The following is a 16457-nucleotide window of genomic DNA, read 5'->3' as shown; positions in this document are numbered from 1 at the left end:
GTGTAGTGATTACTTGCTCCCTGAGATGTTAGTCTTATTTTTTTTAAGGAGAAGTGTGGTAGTGCAGATGCAACCTGGCAAGGTAATATGGAAATTGTTTTGGATCTAATGATGAAAATACGTATTTTTTGACTTCTTGGTTACTGCCCAGTGATGAGTCAAATTCCCAAATCAGAGTGCTAGGAACAATAATCCATGCCTTGAAATAGCAGACAAGGACTCTTGGGGAAAAATCAGCAGAGCAAAGTGATCATGAAATGAGAGTTTGAGATGTTCGAATCACAGGAGATTGGGAAAGGGCTGGGAAGTTTGGAGATTATAGAAAGTAAAATATGTATTTAGACCTATGAGATACAAAATCAGTCATAAGAGAGTCCATGGATTCCAGAATGATTCCTGCATAGTTGAGAAATACAGCTCCATTATGTAAGAAAGGATGAAGAAAGAAGACAGGTTAGTTAGTCTTATGTTAGTAATTTATCATAAAGGAAGTGTTACCAGGATATTTAGAAAATAATAAAAAGAAATGGGCAGAATCAGCATGAATTCATGAAGGTAAAATCATGTTCAGCAAATACGTCTGATTTTTTTGTGACTGTAACTAGCAGAATGGATGTGGGCAAACTGATAGATGTGATGGATTTGGACTTTCAAAATATCTTTGATAAGGTACCATACAGGAAATTAGACAACATTAGAACAAGTTCAGTTGGAGTGATTTGTATTGTGTATTGTAGAAATTAGAAGAGAGAAATACATAAATAATTTTTGGGTTGTGAGGCTGTGACTGGGAGAGAGCCCAGTTGTTTAGCATCTATAGCAGTGATTTGGTTAAAGGGGTCAAGTAAAATATGTTCAAGTATGCTTAATGGAAGTATGGATTCCAAGTATAATGCAGAAAGGTTTCAGAGAGATCAGAGACAGAGGGCAAAGACATGGCAGATGAACTATAACTTGAAAAATGAATGTCAAGACCTTAAGACATAGGAGCGGAATTGGGCTACTTGGCCTTTTGAGTCTGCTCTGCCATTTCATTATTTCTGATTTATTATCCCTCTCAATCCCATTCTCCCTGTAATTCTGACTAATCAAGAACCTATCAACCTCTGCTTTAAATATACTCAATTACTTGACCTCCACAGCCATTTGTGGCTGTGCATTTTACGGATTCATCAGCTTCTGGCTAAAGAAATCCTTCCTCATCTCTGTTCTAAATGGACGTCCCTCTATTCTGAGGCTATGCCCTCTGATGTTAGACTCTAAAGGAAACATCCTCTCCACATCCACTCTATACTGCCCCTGTCAGTGGCAGCCAACCAGAATAGGCTCCTTTGATTCTGACTCTTTGCCTCCTGCCAATCATCCAAACTTCTATCTATACAAAACACAAGAAAATCTGCAGATGGAAATCCAAAGGAACTCATCGATGAAGGATCTCAGCCTGAAACATTGGCTGTTCGCTCCTTTCCATAGATGCTGCCTGGCCTGCGGAGTTCCTCCAGCATTTTGAGTGTGTTGCTTTCTCTCTATGCTAGAATCTTTCCTGTAATACCATGGGCTCTTATCTTGTTAAGCAGCTTCTTGCGTGGCGCTTTTTCAAAAGCCTTCTGGAAACCCAAATAAACAACATCCACTAACTCTCTTTTGTCTATCCTACCTATTATTTCCTCAAAGAGTTCCAGCAGATTTGCCAGTTAAAATTTCTCCTTAGAGAAACTGTTCTGATTTTGGCCTACTTCATAATGTTCATCCAAGTACCCCAAAACCTCATCCTTAATTGTGGACTCCAACATCTGCCCAACACTGAAGTCAGGCTAATTGGCCAATAATTTCCAATCTTCTGCCTCACTTACTTCTTAAAGAGTGGAGTGACATTTGCAAGTTTCTAGTCCTCTTGAGCTATTCCAGAATCTAATGATTCTTGAAAGATCATTACTAATATCTCCACACTCTCTTCAGCTACTTTTTTCAAAATCCTGAGGTGCAGTCCATCTGGTCCAGGTGACTTACTTTCCTAGGTGGAATACCTTCAGATCTTTCGGCTTTCCAAGCACCTTCTCCCTAGTAGTAACAACTACACTCACTTCTGTCCTCTGACATTCTTGAATAGCTGGCATACTGCTAGTGTCTTCCACAGTTATTAAGTTCATCTACTATTTCATTGTCAGTGGTCCGATATTCATTCTCATCACTCTGTTACTCTTTAAATTTCTGAAAAAACTTTTGGTATCCTCTTTTATAATATTGGCTACCTTACGTTCATATTTCATTTTTACTCTCCTTATGGTTTTTCATTGGCTTTTAAAAGCGTCCCAATCCTCTAGCTTCCCTTGCCAGCCATGGTTGCTTCATTCTTCCTTTAGAATAACTCCTCTTCTTTGAGATTTAACTATCCTGCACCTTCTGAATTGCCCCCAGAAACTCCAGACATAGCTGTTCTGCAGTTATCCCTGATAGTGTCCCCTTTCAATCAACTTTGGCCAGCTGCTCCCTCATGCCTCTGTAATTCCCTTTACTCCACTGTAATACTGATACATCCAATTTCACCCTCTCAAACTGCGGGGTGAATTCTGTCATATTATGATCACTGACTTCTCTGAAGGGTTCCTAATCAAATCTGGTTCATTACGCAACACCCAATCCAGAATTGCCTTTCCCCTAGTGGGCTCAACCACAAGCTGCTCTAAAAAGCCAACTCGGAGGCACTCTACAAATACCCTCGTGGGAATTTTTCCAATCTACCTGTATATGACTATTATAACATTGCCCTTATTACATGCTTTTTTTATCTCTTGTTGTAATTTATATCCCACATCCTGGCTACTGTTCATATGCCTATATATAACTCCCAACATGGTCCTTTAACCCTTAAATCTACACACTAGGATTCTACACTCTTTTGATCCTGTGTCACCTCTTTCTAAGGATTTGATATTATTTTTTACAGAGTCACCCCATTCCTCCGCCTACCTGCTGTCCTTTAGATACAAAGTGTACTTTGGTGTAGCTGAAGGTGTCCTTCAGCCACTATCTGAAGCCCTCACTCTGGGTATGACCACTTCGGTAAAAGTTTAATCAATGAACCTTTCAGCTTCCTGGATGATCCTAAGTACATCTATCTCCAGCTCTAGTTCCTTGACCTTATCAGACAGCAACTGAATTTTGGTCCCCCTACCCACACAAAGTGCAGTGATGGTTCATGAGATAGATTCCTCGATTGATGGCATATCATAAGAGGAGAATTTAAGCAGAGATGTTCAAAATAAGAATTGATCTCATAAAACTATACAAGATTCTTAAGAGGTTTGAAAAGGTGGAGAAATAACACCTCATATTCCACCTAGGTAGCATTCAACCTGATGGCATGAACATCAGTTTCTCTAACTCACAGTAATTTTCTTCCCTCTCCTTCTATTTCCCATTCTGGCCTCTTACCCCCTTCTCCTCACCTGCCTAACACTTCGACCTGGTGCCCCTCCTCCTTCCCTTTCTCCCACAGACCACTCTCTTCTGCTATCTGATCCCTTCTCCAGCCCTTTGTCTTTTCCACCTATCACCTTCTAGCTTCCTACTTAATTCCTCCTCTTCCGCCTGGCTTTTCGCTTGTCCTTCTTCCCTTCCCTCCACTTTATATTCTGACATCTTTCCCCTTACTTTCCAGTCCTGAAGAGAGGTCTTGGGCTGAAACATTGACTGTTCATTCATTTCCATTGATGCCTGACCTGCTGAGTTCATCCACCATCTTGTGTGTGTTGCTCTGGATTTCCATCGTCTGCAGAGTCTCTTGTGTTTAGGGTAGATGCAGAGTTGATATTGTCTTGAGGTGGGCTGCTCATTATCAGAGGTCACCATTTTGCTGAGCATATTCAATGCAGAGGGTAAAGTACTTTTAGATATGAGTAGAATCAGGGAATATGGGGTTAGTGAAGGAACATTGGAATGATTTTATTGACTGGTGGAGCAGACATGAGGAACTAGATAGCCACCTCCTGCTCCACTTTCAATTTTTTTTGTTATTCTGCAGATTGAAGCTTGATGGGTTATATTTTATTAGAAGGAAGAATCTTGTTACTGGGTCCCAGGAGGTCTGATTTTGCTGAGGTTAGACAGTAAAGATCAAAGTGGGGTTGATGCCGATGAGAGGACAATTGCAATTGCAGCTGGGATAGAGAGAGACCCCAGTCAAAGGTAAGGAAGACGAGAGACATAATGAGGGAACTTGGGACATTTTATTTTCTGTTCATTATGGCCTACAGATGGTATAGTAAAACAACACGCACCTTCAGCAGATCACAACTTCTTTTCTTTCTGCCTTGAATAGCTAATAAATAGCAGTTAATGTTAAGCTGCAAATAGCATTTATGTAAGTGAACTTTCAGCACAAGTTTGTTATCCTACCTACATTGAATTCTGTAGATAAGGGTTATTCATGTGCCACAATCATCAAGCTTGTCCAATGTAGTCCTCATTATATATCTTTATAAAATAACATTATGGTTAATGATAATTGATTTTACAGTAACATAACCAAATTTACTTGGCTCCTTTGACAATATGTGAGTTCTTTGTTTTTATTCCAAATAATTTTGCTTTAACAGTTGTAAGGGAGTGAAAACGCAGCCTAAATCTGTGAAATCAGATAATGTGTTTGGCTGTCTGCAAAATATTAAAGAAGACAAACCCAAACCAGTGAGAGATGAATACGAATATGTTTCGGATGATGGAGAACTACAGATTGATGAGTTTCCAATAAGAAGAAAGAAGACTACTCCTAAAAGAAACTTATCATGTAAGATGCATTTTATAGCCTGTAATATTTGCACAAACTGAAATGTAAACCATTCTCTCTGTAGTTTGTGTGAGGTAGATTGGCAAGCAAAGCATTGTGTCACGTACCCCGTGACCAGGTTAAAGAACCAGCAGAAATGGAAAACACATTGGAGTCTGGTATTGTTATTAACTAATAGTGTTTATTAGTAACTACGCAATACAGTACGATAAATGCAAATATATCAAACAGGTTAGCAATGATATATACATAAGTATGGAAATAGGAACAAAACTAGGTTCTTTCAAACCTAGGGGTGAATGAATAGAGTCTTAGGATGATGAAGTGAATTCAGTTCAGTTCAAGGTAGTTATTTGAGTAATGTTGGAGAGAGAGAGAGAGAGAGGGGTGAGAGGTGAGAGGTGATGCCGTCGACCTTCCCATTGTCTTCCGAAGTCCTGTTGTGATCACTGACTATGACCATGATACGTACGACCATTCTTCAGTGGCGGAATTATCACCCAGGCGAGGGTGGACACACAAATAGTTCCCCACTAGTGGCACCTTTTCACACTGTGACCCACTGACCCATTTCCCCGAATCGATCCTCCAAAAACCCCACCTTCTTGTGGGTGCAACAAAGCTCGTTCAGTGTCTGAAACTGCGTGTCCGTCTGTGCATGAGTGGACCTGGTTTTTATCTCCACATGTTGGACTCCAGCTGTCCATCAACCTGTTCCGTCCTCCTCTCTCTGCAGGAACTTTTACAAGCAGGCAGGTGTCCTCGTGGAAAGGTAAACAACTTGCAGAGAAACCATAACATCAATCTTTCGAGCAGTTTCTGTCTGTCTGTCTCTCTGCCTCATTGCGTTGGGCATCTCCCTCTCTGTCCTTGTAACAGCTCAAACAGTGTCCAAAAGATAGTCTCATTCTCCCGATATTTTAAAGTGAATGCCCACAGAAAATATGAACCCTAGGGGTACATAACAATTGGCATAGTTGAACCTGGATACGACCACTGTACCAATTATAAATACCACTGAGGTATCCAGGTTCAATTATGCCCATTGTTATGTACCCCTAGGGTTCATTTTTTTCTGTGGACAATCACTTTAAAATGTCGGGAGAATGAGACTATCTTTTGGACACTGTTTGAGCTGTTACAAGGACAGAGAGGGAGGTGTCCAACGCAATGAGAGAGAGAGAGAGAGAGAGACAGAAACTGCTCAAAAGAACAGGTATGAAAATGCTCTGTGTGGCAAAAATGTAATCTTTGTAATGGAAGATAAATGAGATTGGAATTGTGCAGACCTCATTGAATTGGGAGGATGTGAAATGAGAAGAATGCAACTGGTGGTCAATAAAGTGCTTTCTGACACACGAGACTGATTATACTTTTTGTTCTCTTTTGCAGTTTTAACAAAAACCAAAGAGAGTGTTGGAGTTGTTGAAATGAAGGAACCTTTGGTTCTGCACAGTTCTAATCAGGTACATTGGCACATACTCATTGTAGCATTGTTCAGTCATTGTCATCTAAACCTTTGCTGAGGAGAATAGAACTACAAGTGATTCTGATCACGTAAAATGTGTCTGTCATCTCCTTAAGAAATCGACAAGTTTTTATGGCTATACTCTTTCAAGTACAGAAATTTTGTCTTGGGGAAGGAACAGGGAGCATAACTGATTTGTGAGTTCTTTCTAACACACAAAATTGTAAAACTCAGAGCAGTAGTTAACTGCATTAAATTGATAGCTATCAATGGCATGGAATGAGATTATTCATTCTTTTATTTCTTGATATATGCCTTTAACATTAATATTTTTACTCCTTATGTATATAAAGGATGTAAGAAATAAAGTAAATTCAGTTCTTTGGTTGGCACTTTCAAGAAACAAATATTTACAGTATCTGAGAGTCATGGGCACAGCCAACATTTATTGCAATCCCTTGGTGGCAACTGCTATCACTACTTTTATTGGCAATTTCTTTTTATTTTAGTATTTTCATTTGTGGGTTCACCTGCAGGACGACAACTCAACTGATGAAGATTCACTTCATATTGATACTGAGGCAAAACCAGATCCCAACACTGAAAAGACGACTGAGACAGGTAGTTCTGCTGGGATACTGGATCTGCTACAGGCCAGCAAGCAGGTCGGAGGCCTTGAGTACAGTGGAAACAGGTATGAATCATAGCTTTAAGAATCAAGGAAGAATACTTAGAGGAATGATAAGTTGCATTTCAGTGGTAAATCATAATGGATATTTTAGATAAGCAAATATTTCTTTGTTTTAGGTTTCCTGTACCACTACTATTTAATAAATTGATGTGTTATAATTGTGATTTGTTTATCTTTGTTTGTTTATGGAAATAAATCAAATATTTGGTTAATTGAAACAGTTAACCTGACAAAATCTTATCAAATTATTTTTGTGGCAGAATCATTAAAGTAGCCAATACCATCAACTATGATATCACTGAATTCAGGTATCAGTAATATCCTGACAGTTTAAATTGCAGCTGCAGTATTGCAGCTACACAGAAAGCTATTCAGATAAGATACATGATGAAAGCACACATTGACATATAAATAGAAGACATTATGTATAAGCTTACTTGTACTAATGTGATACTACTGTCCAATAAGAAAGCAGCACAGATGCTAGAACCCTTAAATGAATTATTTTGAAAGTACTCAGCAGTCATGTAGCATTTTTGTAGAGAAATATCAAAATACTGTACAGAAATAACATTTCAGGTTCATGACCTTAAGCATTAACTCACTACCTTTCTCTGGAGGTGCTGTCTAATCTGCTGAGTACTTTCAAAATGTTTGGATTTTATTTAAGTTCAATATATTAAATTTTAAAGCCTGATATTCACTTACTGTTTGCATTTTTCTAAGCTTTATTTGATTTCAAAAAAGGAAAGATAGGTTAAGTCATGTGTTCTCAATTGCATCGACTTACATTAATGCGATTGACACCAATGAAGCCAAATTTCTGAAACAGAGTTCTGGTCCATTTTCTCTTCTGTGTTGCCCACTGAGTACATGTTGCTCTGGATGAATATTTAAAATAATTGTGAGAAATGTGAAATTCACTTTGAGACTGGCTTAGAATGGATATAAATGTAAATTCTTACCATTTAGTGCAAAAAACAATCGGACATTTCCCATTATAAACATGAGGGGTATAGATAAGCTGGGTGATCACAGTATTTTCCTCGAGGTCACAGAGTGCAAAACTAGAGGGAACAGATACAGGGTAAGAGGGGAAGGGTTTAAAAGAGATCTGAGAGGGCGCTTTTTTACACAGAGGATTGTGAATACCTGGAATGAACTGTCAGACAAAGTGGTCAAGGTGAGTATCATTGCAACATTTAGAGGTAATCGGAAAGGACATGGAAAGGGGCTTGGAGTGTTATGGGAGAAACGTGGGCAACTGGGACTAGCAGAAAGGATGCTGTGGTCGGCATGGACCAGTTGGGCTCAAGGGCCTGTAACCATGCTGTACTATCCTAAGACTATAATCTACCAGGCAGGAAAGCATGCATTACAGTGAGAACAACATTTGGCATTCTCTTAGGGAGTGGATCCAATCTCTTGCTGACAAGATATTAATATCACTTGTAGGTTTCATCTGGATTACAATGTAAGTGTGTAATTGATTCTGTCTATTGATATCATCTCCATTATTGGCTTATAGTTTTTATCATCATACTGCTTACATAATTCCCCGACTCTTAAATTGCTTAGTATTTAATGTCTAATTGCAATGCTTACGTTTACATAATAATGAGACTGGATTTAAAGAAATAATTATGTAGGATGCTTAGGTAGTCTGTATAAAACTGACTGATGGTTGATTTGATCCGAAATAACAAATGAATAGATCCAATGGGGCCAGAAGATTATTTAATGTTTTGGATTTAATGCCACAGCATTTCCCATATATACCTATTGTATTGTACCCTGGGAGAATAACAATTCTCATATTAAAACTGGCCTTAAAAAATTGTTCACAGCTGTTCAACTCTGAGGATTTTTTTTTATCATCAATGTCTTTAATGTAGCATATGGATAGATGAGGATCATGGTTATTAGAGTGAGCTAAGATTATTAGTGGATTTAAAAGGATTATACCAGAAGCAATGGTAGGTTGGAATGTCTGCTTCAGTGGAGAGACTTTCTCCCTATGATAATAAGCAGTTGCACACAATGATGGAATGGAAATCAGTGGGTTGATTTGTTTACTCAGTTGTGTTACTTTGTATTGTAACTAATTCCATGGAGAGCAGCTTAGAAATATATTCATAAATAAAAACGGAAACGTCAACCAAGAAAACAGTTTCTCAAGGTAGAGTCCTTTTATAATGCAGTAATGGCCTAGAACTTGTTGCCAGCATCTCTCCATCTGCTCACGATGTTAGCTGTCCTGACTAGAATAATCCTCGATCACCAAACAGCTGAAAAGAGCTTCTGATAGCATGACTCAATGGCTTAGCATCTGTCAAACCTGGCAAAAAAATACAGTGAACATTATTCAGAAACATTCAAAAATTATTAAAAATGGAATAAGTAAAATTTTTTAAAAGGAAGAGAATAAAGTGTAACAAAAGTTGAGAACATGGTGGATTCTGGTTAATTGGGACTCAGAGAGACCAGTATACTTTAGCTCAATTAAGCAGCTACCCCAATAAACCAACGTTTAATGGAAATAGTTAAAAAGGTACAAAAAGACAAACTACCATTTAACTGAGTGACAAATTATGTATTTAAATGAAATACAGACCAGATTAGAACACAACCAATATTACTGCTGTTGTCCGTTGTATCCAATGATGACAGTAAACCTGTGTGGGAGAGTTGTTAAAGTGGAAAAGCTGTTGTACTGGAGCAGTTCTACTCTCTCGATTTTGGAAGTCCAGGTCTGTTGGTACGAGTAGACGTCACAACTTGGGTCTTCCCTGGATGCAGTGGATGACTGACTTCTTCTGTGCCTTGTTGTGCCCTTCACTCTCTAAGTAGAGTTGCAAAACTGCCTTCCTGGCTGTTGGATCTCACTATAGATCTCAGCTGTCCTGACCATTGGAGCTGACTTCGCAATCCAGGACAGGCATGGCCCTATCTAACCTGGGTATGAGACCTGCTGGCGACCCTCACCAGGTTTAGCCTGCCTGTCAAAGTGGTGTACCAGGGTGTGGCCACTGTCACATGCGAACGGCTACTTGGAGCCACAGGTCCAATGGGGAACGAAAGGTAGCATTCAAGATAATGTCAATAACATCAAATTTTTCACTATCCCTAACTTGTTGAAGTAATGGAATCGTTTTTTTTCACTCCCAGCCGTTCCTCACCAACAATCAGTGACAAAAATCAGTGCCTTTTGAACACAAATACATGTGGCTGACACTATGTAAAAACTGTCCTCTCCAAGCACTGTGATACACAAGTGCACACGACCAAACTGAAACTGGTTTCCTGTCCCAAATAAATGAAGAGAATCCCGAACAAGAGAAAATCTGCAGGTGCTGGAAATCTAAACCATACCCACAAAATGCTGGAGGAACTCAGCAGGCCAGGCTGCATCCACAGAAAGAGCAAACAGTTGACATTTAGGGTCAAGACCCTTCATCATCAACTGCTTATTCTTTTCCACAGAGGCTGTCTGGCCTGCTGAATTCCTCCAGCATCTTGTGTGTGTTGAAGGGAATCTCAGCTCTTTACTCAGTCAGTGTTTAATCTCGAAGAGTTGTTCCAAATAAGTGGCTGCCCTGGTTAACTGATGGCCCAGTTAACCTGAATCTATTGTACTGAACAGAGATCAATTGCTAAAAATATATAAATAAGCAAGACACAATATTGCTCCTCACACCTGTTTTGCTGTTCCTGAGACATGTATAAATTGGACAATGTTTGTAGGTGATTTTCCTAATTCCAATGTGGGTGAATATGCCACAAGAAGTGCAAAGTAGGTATACAAAGAGTTTAGAAATCTATAGTACATGAGAATCTCAAACCTAATGATACTTCTGAGAGCAAGTACTGAAATACCTGTAATTCTAAATGTCCTTCTTATAAATCTCCATGCATTCCCTTGCAGAATTTGAGCCGATTATAAACCTATTATGCTTGTAATTTGAGTAAATTTTATTAGTTGATAAATGTTCATTAGCCTGTAATAATTAAATCAGATACTGACATTTGGTCTATCCTGTTAGTTTACTTCCAAAGTTCAAAGTAATTTATTATCAAAGTACATACGTGTCATCATATACCACTGAGATTTATTTTTTGTGGGCATACTCGATAAATCAATAACAATAATAATCATAATAGAATCAATGAAAGACTGTACCAACTGGGTGTTCAATCAGTGTGCAAAAGTTGACAAACTGTGCAATTACAAAAAGAAAGAAATAGTAATAATAATGATAAATAAAAGAGCAATTGAGAACATGAGATGAGGAGTCCTTGAAAGTGAGTCCATAGGTTGTGGGAACATTTCAGTGATTTGACAAGTGAAGTTTGGTTCAAGGGTATAATAGTTGAATGTGCAACAACTGTTCCTGAATCTGGTGTCATGAGTCCTGAGGCTCCTGTATCTTCTTCCTGAGGGCTGCAAGGAGAAGAGAGCACTACCTGGGTGGTGGGGTGTCCCTGTTAATGGATGCTGTTTTCCTGCAAAAATGCTCTGTCTAGATGTGCTCAGTGGTGGGGAGAGCTTTGCCTGTGATGGACTGGGCCAGATCTATTACCTTCTGTAGGATTTTTGATTTAAAAAAAACATGGGCTCTTTTTCTTCTCTTTCAGTCAACCTCCAGCCTCACCCAGTACGCAGGAAGCAATCCAGGGCATGTTATCCATGGCGAATCTTCAGTCGTCAGACTCTTGTTTGCAGACTTCATGGACAAGTAACCAAGTTAAAAATAGCTCTTCAATAATTCAAGGGTCAAAGAAAACCAGTAGCAACGTTAATAAGCACACAGGGAAACGGTTAGTTAAAAACACTACTCAGAGCACTATTGACATTAATGATTACGAAGACCAGGACAGCCTTGGAGCATGTTTCAAAGATTCTGATTATGGTAAGAACACTTCATCAATAAAAGTGACTCAACAGGTTTTCAAGTCAAATAAAATAATGCTATGAAGCAGCAGATGAACAGCTGTCAGTGGCTGTTTTTACTTAAAGTAATTTTGCATTCTTAATTAATTTAACCAATTTTGAAGTAAAGTATAAGGTTTTCCTAATTTTATGTCATAGTTTGTGTTTAAATAAATTTATTTATTTATCAGCGTTGCTTTGTTTCTTAAGAAATGCTGATTAATTGAACTGGCGAGCACTGATCTTTGAAGTTACTGCCAGAATATTTGGCAGTGGTTGATATAATTGCTCTCTGCCAGGCTAAGTGTGTAGCTGATGGGGACATGAGTATTACAAAATAAGAAATAGGAGCATCTGGCCCACCATTCATTGGGTTCACAGATGATCCTTCTCTGTATCAATTTCATGTACTGTCTGCATATCTTTGATTCCTTTACCATCCAGAAATCTCTGTTTTTCATGCCCAGTGTTTAAGCATCCATAACCCTTCAGGGTAGAGAATGCCAAGTGTTTATCATCCTATGAATGAAGAATCTCTCCTCATCTCAGTTCCAAATAGCACACTGATTATTCTAAGACTGTGGCCCCTGGTGTAAATTCCTAAACCAGGGGAACTATCCTGTCTTTGTTCTGCCTGTGAGTCCTGTAGGAATTTTGTGTGTTTCATGTTTCATTGTTCTAAACTTGGGGTTCCCAACCAGGGGTTCACTGATTCCTTGCTTAATGGTATTGGTACACGTCTTAAAATAGGTAGGAAACCCCTGTTTTAAACAATGGTGAATAGAAGCATAATCTCTGGCAATTCCATTATCCCTCAGAACCAGTCTAGAGAATCTTGGCTTCACTCTATGGCACGTACCTACTTTCCTAGTTAAGGAGACCAAACTGCATAGTATTCTAGATGTGCTCTTACCAATGCCCTATAGAATTTCAGAAAGAAACTAGCAACTATACCACATTTTGGAAAGAGAAGAAAATGAACAAGTGACAGGCAGCTGGAGGATGTTGGTTGGGCAATCATTTGACTAGATGAATCTCCAGAAGGCTTGCGTAGAGTGCTAGTGTATCCAGGGAAGATGCTGATGGAATACAGGTTAGTATAAGAAAGTAGTGCTGAGGTGAATGAATGATGATGATTTCAATGGAGCTGGCATGACAGTACTGATAGACTTACTCCTGCTTCCATTTCTTATGTATTCATGTTAGGCTACCCAGATAATTTTCCCACCACTGTAAGGCTCCTCCACAGCCAGGTAACTGTTCTATTCTGCCTGAAAATATATTGAAAATCTGAAATGCCAGCAAGGGTACTTTCCTTTGTAAAGCAAGCTGGGAAATGTGAAGTTTTATTTTGGTAGGAGAAAGGACGTTGGTAATATAAACACAAGAGGGCAGAATTCTAAAAGACATACAAGGATAGAGAGTACTGTGGATATACAGTATGTGTGCACTTTGTTGTAAAGTGAGAAAGTGGTTCAGAAACAATACTGGCCTTCATTAACAACAGAGACTAAGAGTATAAGGGCCAAGAACTCATGATGAACTTCTATAAAATGTTGGCTGAATATATTGTGTCCATTTCTGGACAAGTCTTCCTAGGAAAGCTGTTACAGGATTCAGAGAGGGCGCGGACAGAGTTTACTAACCCGATATCAAGGATGAGGGATTGCAGTCAGAGAGAGAAACTGAAAAAGCTGGATTGTCTTTACTGAATAAAAGAAGATTGGAAGATCTAATACAGGCATTTACAATATTTGTACCTACAATTGCTACTTTACAGAGAAATGTTATTAGCAAGATACATTGATTTTTCGGAAACAGAAAAAATTATTTTGGTTTTAGATTTAGCCGCTGAATGCCTGTGAAATGATTTATTTGCATAATATAATCAATGAATATCTATAGATTCCTCTTATGTGTCCAGTTTACCCATCACTTGAATCTGATGATGATGATCCAGTTTTCAAATCCAGATCCAAAAAGAGAAGAAGTGCAGATGATACACCCTGGAATCCTACAGGTAACTTTGCAATAAAGGACTTTACAACTTTGAACGATCTGGTGAACAGTTCACAGGAATGGAACCTGTAGCAGCAAAAAACTAACACAGGATCAAAGCAATTGCTGTGAGCATGCAGCCGCTACAGGGTTATTGTACTTGTCTGGTGCATCCTCAGTTCCAATGAGTCGAATGCCTTATTCCAATCCTTTATTAGCAATTAGCAGACATGCAATTTTGAAACGATATTAAATGTTAAGTAATCAGCAGCATTATGACCTCCACTGGTCCCAAGCTACAAACTGCAATGAAATAAGCAAGAATATGAAACTTATTCCCTTCGCTTTTACCATTGCCCCACTAGTTACCATAGTAAATGTTCAGCACAAGATGCACAGTTCCAACAGAGCCTTTCTTTAACCTGGGAAAGATATGTATTTGTCAACTGAACAAAATGGTATAGAGGAGCATTTTAAATTTTGCTTTGATTCCTCTCATATCATTAATGAGGAACAATTTAATTAATTTTAATGAGTGAATAAACATTTAAGATGATATACCTTTACAATTAGTATTATGTAGGAGAGGTGACAAAAATCAACACAAGTGTACTAAAGTACTTCTTAAAATACACTTTATTGACCCCCCCCAAACAAATGGTGACGTCATGTATAAATAAGAAAAAAACGCGCCCCCAAAACATAATAATGTACAACATAATGTGTAATATAAACGGTGAACTGAACCCTTAACAGTCTGGGTGAATTCTGCCTACTGAAATTAAAGAGTCCCTACAATCATGAAGTTTCTATCACTTAAGAAAATTTTCATTTAAAATTTTTACTCTGAGGGTAGCATTGTCCAGGTGAGGCAATTGGACTTAAAATTTTAAATAACTTATGGTATGTTTTAATTATATGGGATGAATCAATCACAAAGTAATATTTGTGTATTTCTTTAGCCAGAGTTACACCATCTGTCCCTCGGCATGACAGACCGACGCGAGAAGGGGCAAGGGTTGCCTCAATAGAAACTGGGTTAGCAGCAGCTGCTGCAAAATTATCTCAACAGGTGAGCTCTGGAAGATTTCACTACCACATATAGAATGGAATCTTTAAAAAGAGATTGAGGGAAGATATCACTGCATGCATTTGGTTTTAAAACTAGTTTGGTTAAAAATTTTAAATACAATGCATCTTCACTTGCATTGAATGCATACATAGGAAATACTATTTTAAACTACTGAAATTTCGTATCTTTAGGACACACTGCCACATTTTTGTGCACTACACAGTCTTTTTTTCATGTTTAAAATAATCAAAGAGAATTAGGGACTTCCACTGATCTTCACAAGATAGTATTTCATTCTGGCATCCTCTGTGCATCTGTTGCATTGTGCATGGAGGAACCTAATCTGCAAAATAGCATGCAGTCGATGTCTGGATGACATTTACAGGATATTCAGTCACACAAAAGAGTTGGCAAATCTTTCCAGGTTTCCAAAGTACCTGAGAAGCTTGTCTTTGTCTGCCCCATCAGTAGGTTCTGCTCCTATACTTGACTAAAGAACTTATCTGACTTTGGCCCCTCTGCACTAAGCTTGTGACCCTTATGCAAATACCCTCTCACATCAACAGCCAGCCTCCGATTGCAATAGCTTTCTTCACCAACTCCTGTAGCTGAAAGGATGGTAATGTAGCGGTGTGCTACACGCAACGTTAAAATAACGACACGGAGTCGGTAAAGTGCAGTTAAAGAAGATTTTATTCGAACTTCACAGCCTTGCTTTAAAGCCTCCCTGATCCCGCCCTCCCCGGGCGCGGATGCTGTAGGGGGCACGTACTCACAATCCCGCGCAGGCTTTTCCCTTTGTTGGTGAAGCAAACCTGGCGCCCTTTTGGGACTGGCCTTTGTACTGGTGCGCTGGTTATTTGTGAGCCGGTTCGAGTGCGCTAGGGAGTGGGTCGCCACTGTAATATATTACAAGATGTAATGGTGTGTGACCTGAGGCAATCTTGCAGCAGATGCCATTCACGTGTACCCATGGTCCTTATGACTGGGTGATACAAATTATGGGTTTGGGGGGAGTTGTCAAAGAAATGTTAGTAAGTTGCAACTGTGCAATCTGTAGATACCTTACACTGCGGCAACTGCAAGCCAGTGATGAGTGAGATGTCAAGTATGTGGGGCCCCACTGTTGTGGATTATGCTGTTTTTTGTGTTTTGTCACAATGACCTTGTCAGGATTCCCTAAGGGTTAATTTGCAGCTTGAGTCTGTGGTGAGGAAGGCAAATGCAATGTCAGCATTCATTTTGAGAGGACTAGAATAAAAAAAAATGGATGTAATGTTGAGGCTTTATAAGGCAATGGTGAGGCCTCCCTTGGAGTATTGTGAGCAGGTTTGGTCTGCTCATCTAAGAAAGGATGTGCTGAGATTAGAGAAGGCTCATAGGAGGTTCACGAAAATGATTCCAGGATTGAAAGACTTTTCGTGCGAGGAACGTTTGATGGCTCTGGGCCTGTGCTCGCTGGAATTTAGAAGAATGAAGGGGGGGATCTCATTGAAAGTCATTGAATGT

At 39.1% G+C, this 16457-nt stretch overlaps 1 protein-coding gene across 2 annotated transcripts in view; it reads left to right on the top strand.

The window, feature by feature from the left end:
* Positions 1 to 16457, top strand: part of phf2 (PHD finger protein 2) — a 151942-nt gene that overhangs the window by 125242 nt on the left and 10243 nt on the right. The window contains exons 15-20 of one of the 2 annotated variants that reach the window (XR_009506763.1): positions 4599 to 4789; positions 6182 to 6255; positions 6794 to 6951; positions 11584 to 11858; positions 13784 to 13898; positions 14839 to 14947. Coding sequence is in view for 1 of the 2 variants with exons in the window: in XM_059944121.1 (XP_059800104.1) it covers positions 4599 to 4789; positions 6182 to 6255; positions 6794 to 6951; positions 11584 to 11858; positions 13803 to 13898; positions 14839 to 14948 (904 nt within the window). In the remaining variant the exon portion in view is untranslated. Of the gene's footprint in view, positions 1 to 4598; positions 4790 to 6181; positions 6256 to 6793; positions 6952 to 11583; positions 11859 to 13783; positions 13899 to 14838; positions 14949 to 16457 lie in introns of those variants that run through there. The other variant, XM_059944121.1, reaches the window with a different exon arrangement.

This window comes from Hypanus sabinus, chromosome 19 (assembly GCF_030144855.1).
Source record: "Hypanus sabinus isolate sHypSab1 chromosome 19, sHypSab1.hap1, whole genome shotgun sequence".
Taxonomy (NCBI): domain Eukaryota; kingdom Metazoa; phylum Chordata; class Chondrichthyes; order Myliobatiformes; family Dasyatidae; genus Hypanus; species Hypanus sabinus.
Note: the sequence above shows the minus strand (reverse complement) of the source record. Positions and strands in the feature narration are given on the sequence as shown.